Genomic DNA, 15,941 nt, shown 5'->3' with positions numbered 1-15,941 from the left:
GCTCCCTTGCCTTTCACTAAAAGAACAGGCAGGTGGGGGGAGGGGAGAAATGCACACAATTAGAACAATATGTAAGCTTAAAAGTAGGTACGACCTGTGAACCAACACAATTTCCTCTTCGATGGCTTCTCGAAAAGATAATGGGATGCATCGTTCCACAAGACCGTAATATTTCAGTTTCTCATAGGAAGCAGACAGTCGTTCCGGCTTTTCAATATTGCACTCTGGGCTGTAATGTATCCAAAGTAGACTATTACTAAGATTATTGAAGTAGATCATAAGAAGGTCTCCATTTGCTCACCAAACCCCATAATTTGGGTTAAAAACTTAATTATCTTAATCAGAAGTGCAATGAGGGGTAGCTGGCCTGGAAACTGAAAATGTCATGGCATTTGCTAGCCAAAAACACAAGGTTAGTTATATTGACAAGGCAATATGGAAGTAAGGCAACTTTATCTTGTTTTGATAGATAAATGTAAAAGAGAGAAGTACTTAAAAAAATTCAGACTTATTGGTATAATTTTGATAATACTGTCTCTTCTTTCCTTAGTCAAAAAGAGAAAGGGAGCATTTGTCAAAGATAGGAGGCTGGGAACGCATGAAGCATGTGTGGAGTACAAAGAAAGTAGAAAGAAATTTAAGCAGGAGGCTTATAAGGGGTCGCGAAAAGTTTTTGGCCAGCAGGATTAAGGAAAATTCCAAGGCTTTTTATACATATATAAAAAGCAAGAGGATAGCTAGGGAGAGGGCTGGCCCACTCAAGGACAGGAGAGGGAATCAATGCGTGGAGCTGGAAGAAATTGATAAGGCATTAAATGAGTACTTTGAATCAGTGTTCACCAAAGAGAAGGACTTGGTGGATGATGAGTCTGGGAAAGAATGTGTAGATAGTTTGAGTCATGTTGAGGTCAAAAAGGTGACATTGGAAGTCTTGAAAAACATTAAAGTAGACAAGTCCCCAGGGCTTGATGGGATATACCCCAGAATACTGAGAGGGGCAAGGGAGGAAACTGCTGGGCCTTGAGATAAATCTTTGTATCCTCACTGGCCACAGGGGACGTACCAGAAGATTGGGAAATAGCCAACGTTGTTCCTTTGTTTAAGAAGGGTAGCAAGGATAATCCACATAATTACAGGCCGGTAAGCCTTACGTCAGTGTTAGGGAAATTATTCGAGATGATTCTTTGAGACAAGATTTACTCCCACTTGGAAATAAGTGGACATATTAGTAACAGGCAACATGGATTTGTGAAAGGGAGGGTCATGTCTCACTAACTTGACCGAGTTTTTCAAGGAAGTGACGAAGATGATTAATGAGGGTAGGCAGTGGTTGTTGTCTACATGAACTTTCCTTTGACAAGGTCCATCATGGCAGACTGGTACAGAAGGTGAAGTTGCATGGGTCAGAGGTGAGCTGGCAAGGTGGATACAGAACTAGCTTGGTCACAGAAAACAGAGGATGATGGGGGGTGGTATAGAATTCTTAGTTTGAGGCCCTTCATGTTAGTTTTACCATAATAAGTAGACTAGGTTAACGCAAATATAAAGTGCCTTATATACATAGAGTGAGTTCACAATGTGCCTGGAACAAAATATGTAAAGATATTAACTCCAAAGGTATTATAAACTGTACAACCACAAATTAACCAAGTATTATGTTATAAGCTTAAATTGTATTTTCAATACATATGTATTGTGTGCCTTGGCCAACTTCATTCTGAAGGCAGCATGATGGGAAATGCAGTGGTAGACAGACCAAATTATTTTAATACAATGGAGCACAGAAAGGCAGTTTCTCTTATCTGTTTTTGAATACACGAGAAGAAGTTTAAATCATAGGCCTGCTATTTAAGGGAGTAAATTCATTCATGGGTAGTGAGGCTGGAGCAGTCTCTCAAGCTGATAAAGGAGGCCTTTCACCAATTAAAAATCACAGATTTTGGCTATGGCCTTGGTTACTGGTAATGACATGGGTTAGGTTTCCTAGGTAAAGGAGAAGGAACCTACATGGGCAATAAGCTAATAATCTTCTATTCCTGTTGACAGGTGGAACATTATTGGCTAAGGCAATAATGTTGAATATTGTGATTGGCTTCTCGAACTGATAGACAAGACTGGGTGGGATATTGAAATGTTCAGAATAACATAATCATTTTACCTAGCAATAATAGCTCAGAGAAGACAGTTAAACCTCAATGACTGTGTCTCTGTCCTGATGCATGCAAACAAATTCCTTTTTGTCCTTTAACTATATGCTGTATTTTGCAATCTATATATTGGTTGAGTGAGGTTCAACAAATACAGAGCACCCTAGGGAAACACCTTCAGAAAATTCCTCTTAAGTGGAAGGGTCTGTTTCTGAATGAGGGCTATGGCTAGTGACATTCTTCAGGAATCAGTTCTGGGACCTTTGCTGTTTGTAATATATATAAATGATTTGGAGGAAAATGTAACTGGTTTGATTAGTAAACTTGTAGATGACACAAAGGTTGGTGAAATTGCGGATAGCGATGAGGACTGTCGGAGCATACAGCAGGATATAGATCGGTTGGAGACTTGGGCGGAGAGATGGCTGATGGAGTTTTGTCCAGAAAAACATGAGATAATGCATTTTGGAAGGTCTAATACAAATAGGAAATATACGGTAAAAGGCAGAACCCCTAAGAGTATTGGTAGACAGAGGGATCTGGATGTACAGGTACACAAGTCACAAAGTCACAATTCAGCTGGAGAAGGTAGTCAAGAAGGCATAAGGCATGCTTGCCTTTATCGGCCAGTGCATTGAGTTTAAAAATAGGCATGTCATGTTGCAGTTTTATAGAACCTTGGTTAGGCCGTACTTGCAATATAGTGTTCAATTCTGGTTGCCGCACTACCAGAAGGACGTGGAGGCTTTGGAGAGAGTACAGAAAAGATTTACCAGGATTTTGCCTAGTATGGAGGGCATTAGCTATGAAGAGAGATTGGAGAAACTTGGCTTGGTCTCACTGGAGCGACAGAGGTTGAGGGCGACCTAATAGAAGTCTACAAGATTATGAGAGGCATGGACAGAGTGGAGAGTCAGAAGCTTTTTCCCAGGGTGGAAGAGTCAATTGAGGGGGTAGGGGTAGGTTTCAGGTGTGAGGGGCAATGTTTAAAGGAAATGTATGAGGCAATTTTGTTTTACACAGAGGGTGGTGGGTGCCAGGAACTCGCTGCCAGGAGGTAGTGGAAGCAGATATAATAGTGACCTTTAAAGGACGCCGGGACAAATAGATGAATAGGATGGGAATAGAAGGGTAAGGTCCCCGGAAGAGTAAAGGGTTTTAGTTCAGATGGACAGCATGATTGGTGAAGGCTTTATGGGCCGAAGGGCCTGTTCCTGCGCTGTAATTTTCTTTGTCCTTTGTTTACTCGCTCAGTTGTCATTATGTTTAGTGGAATCAAATGATATTTATTGGGGAAAGGTCACAATTTCATTTTTCTTTCTTTCTCAAGAAGTTAATACATGAACATTAATGCTTATTAGATATACAAACAACTAGGGGGCTAGTCATCCAATTTTTTTTTCCCAGTTAGGGAAACCACTCAGCAATATTTGACATTCAGCTAAAAATTTACATGATTTTATCTTAAAAACAACTGGGAACAGCATGTTGGCACAATGGTTAGCACTGCTGCCTCACAGCACCAGGGTTCAATTCTGGCCTCAAGTGACTGGCTGTGTGGAGTTTGCACGTTCTCCCCGTGTCTGTATGGGTTTCCTCCGGGTGCTCTAGTTTCCTCCCACCGTCCAAAGATGTGTAGGTTAGGTTGATTGGCCATGCTAAATTGCCCTCTAGTGTTGGGGGCTAGCAGGGTAAATATGTGGGGTTATGGGGATAGTGCCTAGGGGAGATTATTGTCGGTGCAACCTCAATGGGCCAAATGGCCTCTTTCTACACTGAAGGAATCCCATGAACGCTATGAAAGTTCAGTGATGCAGATTTTTTTTGTCAATATTGAAAGAAACAGCATCCAAATATATGAACTGCTGATATAATCATGACATTTAGAAACATTGTTTTTGCCTGGATTTTTAACAACTTATATTTTAAAAAAATCTTTCAGGAATAAACCATCCCACTGCACTTCACAGGAGTATTATAAAACCAAATTAGACACTGAAAAATGTATCAGGGCGGAATAAAAGCTTGATGTGGGTCATAAGAGTGTCTTAAAGAATGAAAGAAAGGTAGAGAGGCAAAGAAGTTTCAGGGTGGAGCACTTGGAGGTATGACCAACATTAGAACAATTAAAATCAGGGATGGTCAAGGTGAACATAAATATCTCAGAGTTGAGAGACTGGATGAGATTACAAAGGTTGGGAGGGGACAAGGTCTTGGAGTGATTTGAAAACAAGGATGAGAATTTTTAAAATGTAGGCCTGGCATAACCGGATGTCAATGTAGGTCAGCAGGCAAAGTGAACAGAACAGGTGAACAGAACTTAGCCTGAGTAGGGATACAGCAAAGTTTTGGCTGACCTCAAATTTATCAAGGGCAGAATATGGGAGACTAGCCAAAAGTAAGCTGTTCCCTCTAGACACAAATGTTAGTTTGAGCAGATGAGCCAAAGCAGGGGCAAAGACAGGTAACAGAAAGGTGGAAACAGACTGTCTTAGCAATGGTATGGATGTGGTCAGACACTCATCTTAGGATCAAATATGCAACAATGGTTGCAAACAGTGGGGTGCAATCTCAGGCAGATGCAAGGGAACAGGATAAAGGTAACAGCTTGGGGATAGAATTTGGAACAGGAATGGAAGATATTGGCTTTTATTCATTCGTGGGACATGGGCGTTGCTAGTTGGCCAGCATTTATTGCTGATCCCTAGTTGCCCTTGGAGGACAGCTGAGAGTCAACCACATTGCTGTGGTTCTGGAGTCACATGAAGGCCACACCAGATAAGGATGGCAGATTTCCTTCCCAAAGCAACTTCAGTGAACCAGATGGGTTTTTCCAACAATTGATTCATGGTCATCAGTAGATTCTTAATTCCAGATATTTTTTATTGAACTCAAATTCCACCATCTGCTGTGGCAGGATTCAAACTCGGGTCCCCAGCACATCAGCTGAGTTTCTGGGTTAATAGTCTAGTGATAATACCACTAGGCCATTGCTGCCCCTTCAGAGCAAATTTCTGCTAATCCAGTTTTGAATGTTGGATAAGCAACCTGTTAATTTAGCAATAACGGACTAGTCAAGAGATGTGGTGGTGACTGTTGTCAAATGCTATACCAAGCAAAATCATGTCCATGAGAAATAGGAAGAGATCTTCAGGGGAAACCAGAGGGAACAGTGGGAGTGGGCAGAGAAGCCACTGCAAGTAATTCTCTGGCTACAATTATTTGCAGAAGACTGGAACCAGGCAAGTACTGTCCTACCTCGTCACGTGATGTTGAAGGCACATTGGATGAGAATGGTGCGGTCAACTGCTTAAAATGTAAAATTGCTTACATTCAAGTTCAAGAAGGACTAATTATATTTCAACATTTACATTTTACAGTTTTCCATCGGAAACAAAATAATCAATTGCTTTAGAATTATAACATAACCTATTACAGTACTTACTAATCCCACAGCAAGTTGTAGTCCATCATTTGTTCATCATAGATCAATCCTGTACCTAAAGCCATGACTGAAGAAACAAATAGTGTCACTTATCTCCGAAATAAATCAATTTTAACTTTGAAGAATATTTGAGAAAAGTTTGGACTTATTGGGAGTGGATTTTTTGGCATTCAACTGCTGCATTAACAACTTTGAAGGTTTTGTTTTCAAATTTATCAAGTGTGAAGGAAGGAACCATGCTTCAGTCTTAGAAGCAACAGTTTTGGACTGAGACAGCAAACAACTGCAATTTTGCATTTTATTGCATTCGTCGTGCCCAATTTTATATTCCTTCTCCCACCCCTTTTGCTTTGATGGTTCAACTCTGACCTAGATTGCAAACAAAATGCAGTGAGCTGCCACCTTAACAACTCGGAACTTTTAACAACATCTTCTGATCAAACATCTACAGAAAGCTCCGAACAAATGTCTCGCAATTCCCCCCTCATCCTGCCAAATCTTGTGCTGTCTCTGCAACCAACTTCCAGTAACTATATCACCAAACTAACCAAGCTTCGCTAGCTTGTCCTGTTTTCTCTCTCCTCTGGATGTCACACTGAAAACTTATTCCTCTGCACGACTGATCAAGGCTCACTAGCATATCCTTATAAAATAAAAGCAGGCGGAATACACGGCACAGTTGCTCAGAGATGCTTAATACCTATATGCGAATTTAACCCCCAGGTTTCTCAAAGTGGAATTAACCGTTAGTGGTGTCAGAATCGTTCCAACATAGAGGAAAACCATACGGCAATTTCCAATCCTTGCAACATCCTCGCAAACCTCCTCAAATTCAGGTGGTGGTGTTTGCTATCGTCTGACTATTGAAAGCTGCTTTATTGTGAAAACTGCTTATTAACATGATTGGCTCAAACACTCCTGAATAAATTGTTAACTGTTGAATTATTTTAATGTGTGTGAGATTAAATGGTAGCAACAAAATTAGGAAATTGAAATCAAGTTCCAATTCAATTTTATAACTTTAAGAGAAATATATTAGTGGTTTTCACCTGAGCTGCGCTCTCTGATCCAAAAAAGAAGCAGACCAATTAGGATGAGGCAGTTCAGCCCCTCAAGTCTGATATGATGGTGGCCTCAACTCATTTTTCTTGTGTATTCCATATCATTTCACTTCCTTGTTGATCAAGAATCTATTTAACTCAGCCTTAAAAATATGTCCAATCTTCCCTTGCAAGCTAACCCCTTCATCCCATAAGTCAGTTGAGTGAATCTTCTATAAACTGCTTCTAATACAATTAATGCAGTTTGTCAAATTGAATCTAAAATTGGCTTAGTGGCAGGAGGTAGAAGGTGATGGTCAAAAGTTGTTTTTGTGATGGAAGCCTGTGTACCACAGGGATTGGTGCTGGACCGCTTGTTTGTAGTGTACATTAATGATCTAGATCTAAACTGATCTAAATTGAAATGGGGGAATCCAACAAAGAAAGTCATGCAATGTTGCTCCGAGGAATCAGATGATCTCCTATGGGACTGCTTAGAGTTAGTAAACTGGTCAGTATTTAAAAACTCTGTGACCAGCCTGAATGATCATGCCACTACAGTAATTCATTTCATTAGTAAGTGCGTAGAAGACTATGTGCCAAAGAAGCAAATCCACGTGTTTCCCAACTGGAAACATGGGTGAACAGGGATCCACTACCTGTTGAAGTCCAGATCCAAGGCATTCAAGTTGGGCGACCCTGATCTCTACAAGAAAACCAGATATGATCTATGGCGATCCATCAAAGATGCCAAAAGACAGTACCAGACTAGCCACACAGACTTCCACTGACTATGGCAAGATCTGCAAGCCATAACAAGCTACAAGATAAAGGCAAGTAAAATTGCCAGGTCCAATGCACCCCTCCCCGGTGAGTTCAACACATTCTAAGCCCATTTTGAGCAAGAAGTCAGCGAGAGCACACCGTCCATCCCGGAAGCCTCAGACAAACCTATATTTGAGATCACCACTGCTGACATTAGAGCAGCCTTCTCAGAAGTCAACCCTTGGAAAGCAACCGGCCCGGATGGGGTTCTTGGATAAGTACTCAGGTCCTGTGCGGACCAGTTGGCGGGGGTATTCGCAGACATCTTCAACCTCTCTTTATATCAATCTGAGGTCCCTAACTGCATCAAGACAACGACCATCATCCCTATACCATAGAAAAGCCAGGCAGCATGCCTTAATGACTATCATCCAGTGGCTCTGACATCCATCATTATGAAGTGCTTCCAAAGGTTAGTCATGGCACAAATCAATTCCTGCCTCCCAGATCACCTGGATCCACTAGAGTTTGCCTATCACCGCAACAGGTCCACAACTGATGTCATCTTCCTAGTCCTACATTTAGCCCTGGAACACCTAGGTAACAAAGACACCTAAGTTAGATTCCTATTCGTAGACTACCGCTCAGCCTTGAACACCATTATTCCGACGAGACCCACTCCAAACTTCATGGCCTGGGGCTCAGCTCCTTCTTCTGCAACTGGATCCTAGACTTCCTAACACACTGACCGCAGTCAGTAAGGATAAGCAACAATATCCTCCATGATCATCCTCAACACCAGTGCTCCGCAAGGCAATTTCCTCAGCCCTTTACTATATTCCTTATACACCTATGACTGTGTGTGGCCAAATTCCCCTCCAAAGCGATTTTCAAGTTTGCTGATGACACCAGCATTGTGGGTCAACATCAAACAATGATGAGACACAGTACAGGAATGACTGGTGAACTGGAGCAGTAACAATAATCTCTCCCTCAATGTCAAAAAAATGAAGGAAAAAGTCATTGACTTCAGGAAGCGTAGTGGAGTAGATGCCCCTGTCTACATCAGTGGGGATGAAGTAGAAATGGTTGAGAGTTTCAAGTTTTTCGGTATCCAGAACATCAACAACCTGTCCTGGTCCCTCCTTGTGCATGCTATAATTAAGAAAGTCCACCAACGCCTCTAGTTTCTCAGGAGATTAAGGAAATTTGGCATGTCTGCTACAGCTCTCACCAACGTCTACAGATACACCACAGAAAGCATTCTTTCTGGTTGTATCACAGCTTGGAATGGCTCCTGTTGTGTCCAAGACCACAATAAACTACAAAGGGTTGTGAACGAAGCCCAGTCCATCATTCAAAGCAGCCCTCCATCGATTGACTCTGTCTACACTATCTGCTGCCTCGGAAAAGCAACCAGCATAATCAACGCACCCCGGAAAAAGGTGCAGAAGTCTGAGGGCACATACCAACTGCCTCAAAAACAGTTTCTTCCCTGCTGCCATCAGACTTTTGAATGGACCTATCTTACATTAAGTTGATCTTTCTCTACATCTTACCTATGATTGTTGCACAGAGGACCAGAGGGATCTTGGGGTGCATGTCCAAAGATCCCAAAAGGCAGCAGGACCAGGAGATAAGATAGGTAAGAAAGCATATAGGATACTTGTCTTTAGTAACTGAGGTATAGACTGTATGGCAGGTTATGACAGAGCTGTACGAAATGCTTCATAGATTGTTAGGCCACAACTAGAGTAGTGTGCAGTTCTGGTTGACATGCTGTAGGAAGGATATGACCAAATATGAAAGGGTGCAGTGGAGATTCACAAGGATGTTGCCTGGGCTGGAGTACATTAGCTATGAAGAGAGGTTGGGTTAGGCTGGGACTGTTCTCCTTAGAGCAGAGAAGGCTAATGGGGGACCTGAGTGAAGTGTACAAAATTATGCAGGGCATACAGATAGGGTTGATATGAGGAAATATTTCCCCTTAAAGGATTCAATAACCAGGGGATAGATATTTAAGGTCAGAGGCATAAAATTTAGAAGGATTTGAGGAAAAAAAAATTTCCAGAGAGTGGTAGGAATCAGGAATTCATTACCTGAAAGGGTGCTAGAGATGGGAAGCTTGAACATTTAAGAAGCATTTAAATGAGTATTTGAAACACTATGCGTACAAGGCCAAGGACCAAATGCTGGAAAATGGGATTAGAATAGATAGGTGCCTGATGGCTGGTGCTGGCATGATGGGCCAAAGGGCCTCTTTCTGTGTGGTAAAACTCTGACTATGGCTCTCTTAAATAAGAAGGCCAAAACTGTATGAAGATGTGGTCTTACAACTGCAGCAAAACTTCCTACTTTTACACTAGATTCCCCTTACAACATTTGCTGTACCTGTGTTCTAACGTTTTGTGATTCATGTACCAGGACATCCAGATCTTGCTGCACCACTGAGTTCTGCAAACTCTCACATCATTTTCTGGAAAACAGAAACATTAAAAAAAAATTAAATCACTCAACTTTCAAGAAAATTGCATTAAAAAAATGGTTGTGCAGTTATTAAAAAAAAACATTGGAGAAGAGTGGCAGACACAGTAGCACAGTGGTTAGCATAGCTGCCTCATAGCAATCAGGGACCCGGTTCAATTCCAGCCTCAGGTGACTGTATGGATTTTGCATGTTCTCCCCATTTCTGCGTGGGTTTCATCCCACACTCCAAAGATGTGCAGGTTAGGTGGATTGGCTGTGCTAAATCATCCCCTTAGTGTCCAAAGATGTGTAGACTAGGTTGATTAATCGTCCTTTAGTGTTAGGGAGAGTAGCAGGGTAAATACATGGAGTTACAGGGATAGGGCCTGGGTGGGATTGTTGTCAGTGCAGGCTCAACTGACCAAATGGCCACGTTCTACACTTTAGGGACTTTAGTGAGAGCTGGGGCAGGTCTGCTGAATGGGAATACAGACTGGGCAATTTCCATCATGGCTGCACATATATACGTTTCAGAGAGGGGTCTATGCCCACGCTGCAGATCGTGAATCTGGAACAATCAAATTCCAGCCAGGTCCTGCTTCAGCCTTTTTGCTTCAAGGAGAACAATCCCTGCCTAACCAGCCTCTCATGATGTGGAGATGCTGGCGTTGGACTGGGGTAAACACAGTAAGAAGTCTCACAACACCAGGTTAAAGTCCAACAGGTTTATTTGGTAGCAAACACCACTAGCTTTTGGAGCACTGCTCCTTCGTCAGGTGAGTGCCCTTTTCATGATCAGAACTCCCCACACCTGATGAAGGAGCAGCGCTCTGAATGCTCATGGCGTTTGCTACTAAATAAACCTGTTGGACTTTAAGCTGGTGTTGTGAGACTTCTTACTGTGTGTACCAGCCTCTCTTCATAGCCAAAACGCTCCAGCCCAGGCAGCATCCTAGTGAATCTCTTCTCCACCCTTTCCAGTGCAGGGTATATCCAATGTATCCTTCCTATAGTGTGATGACCAGACCCGCACAATCCTCTCGCTGATGAATTAATGAGTGCTTTAGACAGCTCACCACAACCTCCCTGCTCTTGTATTCCCTGCTTTTAAAGAAAAGGTCAAGTATCGGCAACCATTACTCGCCTCGGTGACGCCGCTTCACGACAGCGGGGGTCAACTTCGGGTCAGGGCGCGTGATTGACAGCTAGTTCAGCCAATCGGAGGGCGCGTCGGCGGCAGGCGTCCAATGGCGCGGCGGCTGTGGGCGGGCTGTGCCGAATGATTGGTCGATAGGGGCGGGAAGTGCCGGATGATTGGTCGATAGGGGCGGGAAGTGCCGGATGATTGGTCGCTAGGGGAGGTTGCGGAGCGACGGCGCGGGGAATGTGGGCGCGCGGAGCTGGAAACGGTCTCCGGCTGAGAGAGGTAGAGAGGCCCCGGGACTGAGAGAGCGGGCGATCGGTGCCAGCTTTCCGCTGCCTGCACGGTAGATAACACCGGCCGCTCTCAGTTTTTATTTAACGGTCAGGGAGAAAGCATCAGTCCCCACACTGGAGCTGAGTGGACTCTCTTTCTCTCTGCTGTTGAGTGACTGAATTCCGCCTTGAATGTCTCTCCCGGCCCTTTCCTGCTCTTTACTGTGGCCTCTGTCTGTGCTGCAGATTGTTAATGATGGAGTGAAGCTGCTTCCAGCTGCAGTGTCCTTGCCCGCCTGATGTGGATCTATACATAACATACAATTGTATCCATATTATATCAGGTAAGGGAGGTGAGATGTCCTGAATATGCGGGTGGCCAAGTCAGCAGCACTTGGAGATGTGTTGGGACTGGGGTCTAATTCTAATTTTGTTGTGTCTTTTGTTACTAGTATTGTGGTGAACACTAAAATAACAGAAACTTCTGTATGCATGTGATCCGAATGGAAACAATATTGAAATTTCTTCCATTGATCATTAGCAAGATGTATATAACTGAAGTAGCCCTCATTGATGAGTGTGTGCTGAGTGAGCTCTGACTGGACTGCAATGCTTTGCTTATAATGTTCATTTCCTCTAGGTCTATTTCTGATATTTATTTTTGCCTTGAGGGCAGTTAATTTTCTGGGGCATGGTTCTCTGTCACTTTGTCCAAAGCAATCATTCTTTATGTGAGCATACAACAGAAGAAGCACAGATTAGGCTGTTATTGCTCAGCTCCCTTGGTATTCTGTTTAATGATCAGGATCCCTTCTTGTGTTTATTTGTTTCTTCCATCCCCATCCTACCACGCAGCACCACCCCTGCTTCCCTTTCTCCTCGTCTGCAAATGAGAAATCAGCTGTACATTCCCCATCCCTGCCAATACTGTGGGTGAGCAATTGGCTCAGCACATTTTGGACAATTGATGCCTGGAATTAGCACTACCTGAGGAGGCAACCATGTGGTGTGAATGTACTGTAACCTCTCCAGTGGTAGAAAGCTTGGAACCATTTCTCACTTTTGGAATTTTCTGGATGATATTAGAATGCGAAAACACAAATGTCTGAACCTAAAAACACTGGATATAAACGTTTACCTGAAATGTAAAATAAAGTAATGCAACAGTATAAAGCAGTATCATAGAATCATAGAACCCATACAATGCAGAAGGATGCCATCTGGCCTGTCGAATCTGCACCAACCACAATCCCACCCAGGCCCCATTCTTGTAATCCCACATGTTTACCCTGCTAATCCCCCAACACTTGGTCAATTTAGTATGGCCAATCAACCTAACTCTCACGTCTTTGGACTGTGGGAAGAAACCAGAGCACCCAAAGGAAACTCACGCAGATACGGGGAGAATGTGCACACTCCACACAGACACTGACCCGAGGCCAGAATTGAACCCAAAATGAGGCCGGAATTGGACAGTAATATAAATTGTTTTACTTATCCGAATTCTGTACCTGCCATACTTGCACTGTTCTAAAATGAGGCAAGTTGCTTGGACCTGCTCAAATGCAGGTTAGCTGGTGTTTCTGAACAATAGATTTGCAGACTGGAGAGTTTCTGTGTACTTGATTCTAATGATATGAGTGCATAACTTTAGAAAATTATTAACAGCAAGATTAACTGCTGACACAAAGATGATTGAGTTAGAATGTTATTGCACAAATAAATATGGATGAGGATGATTATTTGGCTCATCTTTGTCAAACATCCAGAAAGATGACTCTCAATTTCAGCATTAAATTTCTTTTCTCTTTTTGGAAGCCTGTGAACCATGTTTATTGCTCATTCTGTGTCAAAATTCATCCTACATTCATAATTTAAACCTGTGTTTCCTTGTTCTACTCTTGCAATTTAGTATTATTCTAATTTACCTCTCCCAGGCTGTTCACTCTCCTGTCTCTCTCGAAGATTACATCTCAGCTGCTCTTTTCAAAGCTGAAGAATTTGAAGTTTCTTGAGTCTTTCCTCATAACTCTGACTTCAGATTCTACAGATCAAATTCCTAAATCTTTCCTGAACTGTATCTGGTGCTTGAACTTGGCTCTGATACTTTGGTGATCAGAACTGGACAAAGTACTCCAGGTGAGATTCAAGTAGTGCTCTATAAAATTTGAACCAGACTGATTCTGACTTGAAACCTATTATTTTGGCATCATAGTTCAGTGTCTTAGCTGATTTGTAATTGCTGAACTGGAGTTGTTGAAGAAAACTTATTTTAGAGCAGGTAGAGTTTGGTCAGTGTTTTAAAGTTCAGAAAATAACTGAAGGTAAAGTGAGGTGAAATAATCAATGTTATTAACTTTTCAAGATCCAACTTTCGCACAAACTCATTCTGCTTTGATTCAGTCATTCTATTGTAATGGCCATGTTTTTTGTAGTTGGGAGTAATAAAGTTTGTGATGTCAATCATGGCTCTTAGTTTTTACACTGGGTCATACACTGGCACTTCCCAATGGCTGGGTTGATAAAGTTCTTAGAGCTGACAAAGAAAGCTAAAATATATCCTCGTAGAAATTGGTGAAAATCCTGTTTGCACTTAAATATGTAACAATTCAGTTTAAATTATAATAACCTGGCAATGGGATACTTGAAGGAGTGTGCTTGCATGTTAATTTCGAGTAAGTTTTCAGATCCTGAGCCAGCCAAGCTGATTTTAAGAAATCAAAACCAGTGCCACCTATCTTGGTGAGGCAATCGCACAGTGTTATTGTCACTGGATTAGTAATCCAGGGACTCAGAGTAAGATCTGGTGAGCTAGGTTCAAGTCTTGCCATGGCAGATGGCAAAATTTAAAGTCTAATGATGACCATAAACCATTGTCGATTGTTATAAAAACCCATCTGTTCACTAATATCCTTTACGGAAGGAAATCTTCTGACTTTACCTGGTCTGGCCTACATGTGACTCTTGATCCACATCAATGTGGTTGACTCTCAAAAGTACTCTGAAATGGAGAACAGTTAGAGACAAGCAATAAGCTGGTTTTGCCAGTGATGTTCATACCCCATAAAATTAGTTTTAAAAAAGTATATTTTCTGCCCACTTTGGTGGAAAATAAGTAAATAAAAGCAAAGTATTCTTTGTCAATTGTGGAAAGAATTGTACCTGAATACCGTGATGTTTTAAAGTTAACGTTGCACTGTAGTCTTTAAGAATTTTTCTTTTCCTTTTTACCCCTAGACTCAAAGGAAAATTGGCTGTGTTGTTCTCTTGTGCCGGATCTGAGGGCGAGAGTTGTTCAACTTTGGCACGTCTGACATTTCTAAAACATCAATGGCAAGCATTACACAGCTATTTGGAGATCTTTGTGAAGCCCAGATGGCGGGTTTATCATGGAAATGTTATTTGGGAAAAAGAAGACTCAACCGAAAACAGTTCAAAGATAAATTAAAAAGGGTCGTTTACAATACCCTATTTATAAATCTTTTCAGAGAAGAAGCAACTCCAAAGCTTCAGTCTGATATTAGTAAGCTACCTGTGAAAAACAAGATCTTGATGTTGTCCTTCAATCTGAGGGTGGCTGGCTTGGATATGGAAGCTGATCGCTTGGAGGATCTTACAGAGCAATTAGAAAAATCAACATGTATGCCACAAACTGATTTGAACTCTGTTCTGAAACTTCTGATTGAGCTTGCAGGAACTGGACCATATCAACTTCAGCCACAGAAAAGGGATTATTTCTTAAACAATAAAAATGTTGGAAGAAATGTAAAACTTCAGGGCTATGACCACTATGATGTGAGCTTGTTTGAATCAGGTCTGTTGAACTTTATTTCCAATGAAGACTTGCAATTTCATGACAATGTACAGCACACCCTTCAGTTAATGGATGCAAAACCTGGGACTGGTTTACCTGGCATTGGACTATTCTCCCACAATTATTTAGCTGGTGATAAGTATGAGAAAGATACCCGAGTATCACTGTTTGGTGCACTAGTAGGCAGTCGTACTTGTGAAATGGAAATTAAGTTGGATTTGCCTGCAGTGCCAGATAATGTGGATATAACTGGACTTAAAATTCGGGTAAGTGAATCAAAGTATAACGTCACTGGTATAAGATAAAATTTCCTGTGGCAGTGTAATTTAGAAATTACCCTGGAAATCATTCCTATTTGTGCTCACGTTTTGTAGTTATTTGCTCATGAATTTCCTGCAAATCCCCTTTACATAGACTGCAATATGAAATCCTGCGTAAATAACCGAAAGTCAGCACATTCTTAATGAAATCATCTAACTCTCACTTATACACACTAGCATAATGTGTTTCAGTTCAAGAAATCATGGAAGGTGTTTAGATTTTTAATGTGACTTGTACTAAAGTCATAAAATACTTTTGACAAAACCCATTTTTTAAGAGCCATTTTTCTTTTTGGTTTTATTCATTTGCTGACAGCACGTTGAAACTCCACATGTCTGATCTGAAAACATAAAAAGGGCTACTCAGCCACAATAGTTGATAACAAATGACTCTTGTAGCAGTTCCTCTGTCTTGTCCTGGATGATGAACTCCTGGATGATGAATTGGAGATATCTGCAAAATCAAGTTTCAGTATTGGTTGAGTACCTGGCAGATTACAGTCAATCAATAATAGCAGCACAGTTCTT

At 41.8% G+C, this 15,941-nt stretch overlaps 2 protein-coding genes across 3 annotated transcripts in view; one reads left to right on the top strand and one right to left on the bottom strand.

Annotated features, from left to right (window-relative positions):
• LOC145355381 (polyamine deacetylase HDAC10-like) overlaps positions 1-11,027 on the bottom strand; it is a 40,825-nt gene extending 29,798 nt beyond the window's left edge. For both annotated transcript variants that reach the window (XM_080207393.1, XM_080207394.1), the window contains exons 1-4: positions 10,940-11,027; positions 9,789-9,873; positions 5,593-5,659; positions 95-229 (exon numbers count right to left, since the gene is read on the bottom strand). In XM_080207393.1, the coding sequence (XP_080063519.1) occupies positions 95-229; positions 5,593-5,657 (200 nt within the window). In that variant the 5' untranslated portion in view covers positions 5,658-5,659; positions 9,789-9,873; positions 10,940-11,027. The remainder of the gene's footprint in view (positions 1-94; positions 230-5,592; positions 5,660-9,788; positions 9,874-10,939) is intronic.
• A 249-nt stretch (positions 11,028-11,276) lies between these two features.
• tubgcp6 (tubulin gamma complex component 6) overlaps positions 11,277-15,941 on the top strand; it is a 47,961-nt gene continuing 43,296 nt past the window's right edge. The window contains exons 1-2 of the mRNA XM_080207392.1: positions 11,277-11,623; positions 14,517-15,359. Of these exons, the coding sequence (XP_080063518.1) occupies positions 14,610-15,359 (750 nt within the window). The 5' untranslated portion in view covers positions 11,277-11,623; positions 14,517-14,609. The remainder of the gene's footprint in view (positions 11,624-14,516; positions 15,360-15,941) is intronic.

The sequence above is a fragment of the Carcharhinus amblyrhynchos genome, chromosome 19 (genome assembly GCF_965287045.1).
Source record: "Carcharhinus amblyrhynchos chromosome 19, sCarAmb.v2.hapA, whole genome shotgun sequence".
NCBI lineage: Eukaryota > Metazoa > Chordata > Chondrichthyes > Carcharhiniformes > Carcharhinidae > Carcharhinus > Carcharhinus amblyrhynchos.
The sequence above is the reverse complement of the archived record's forward strand: the minus strand, read 5'-3'. Positions and strand labels throughout refer to the sequence as shown.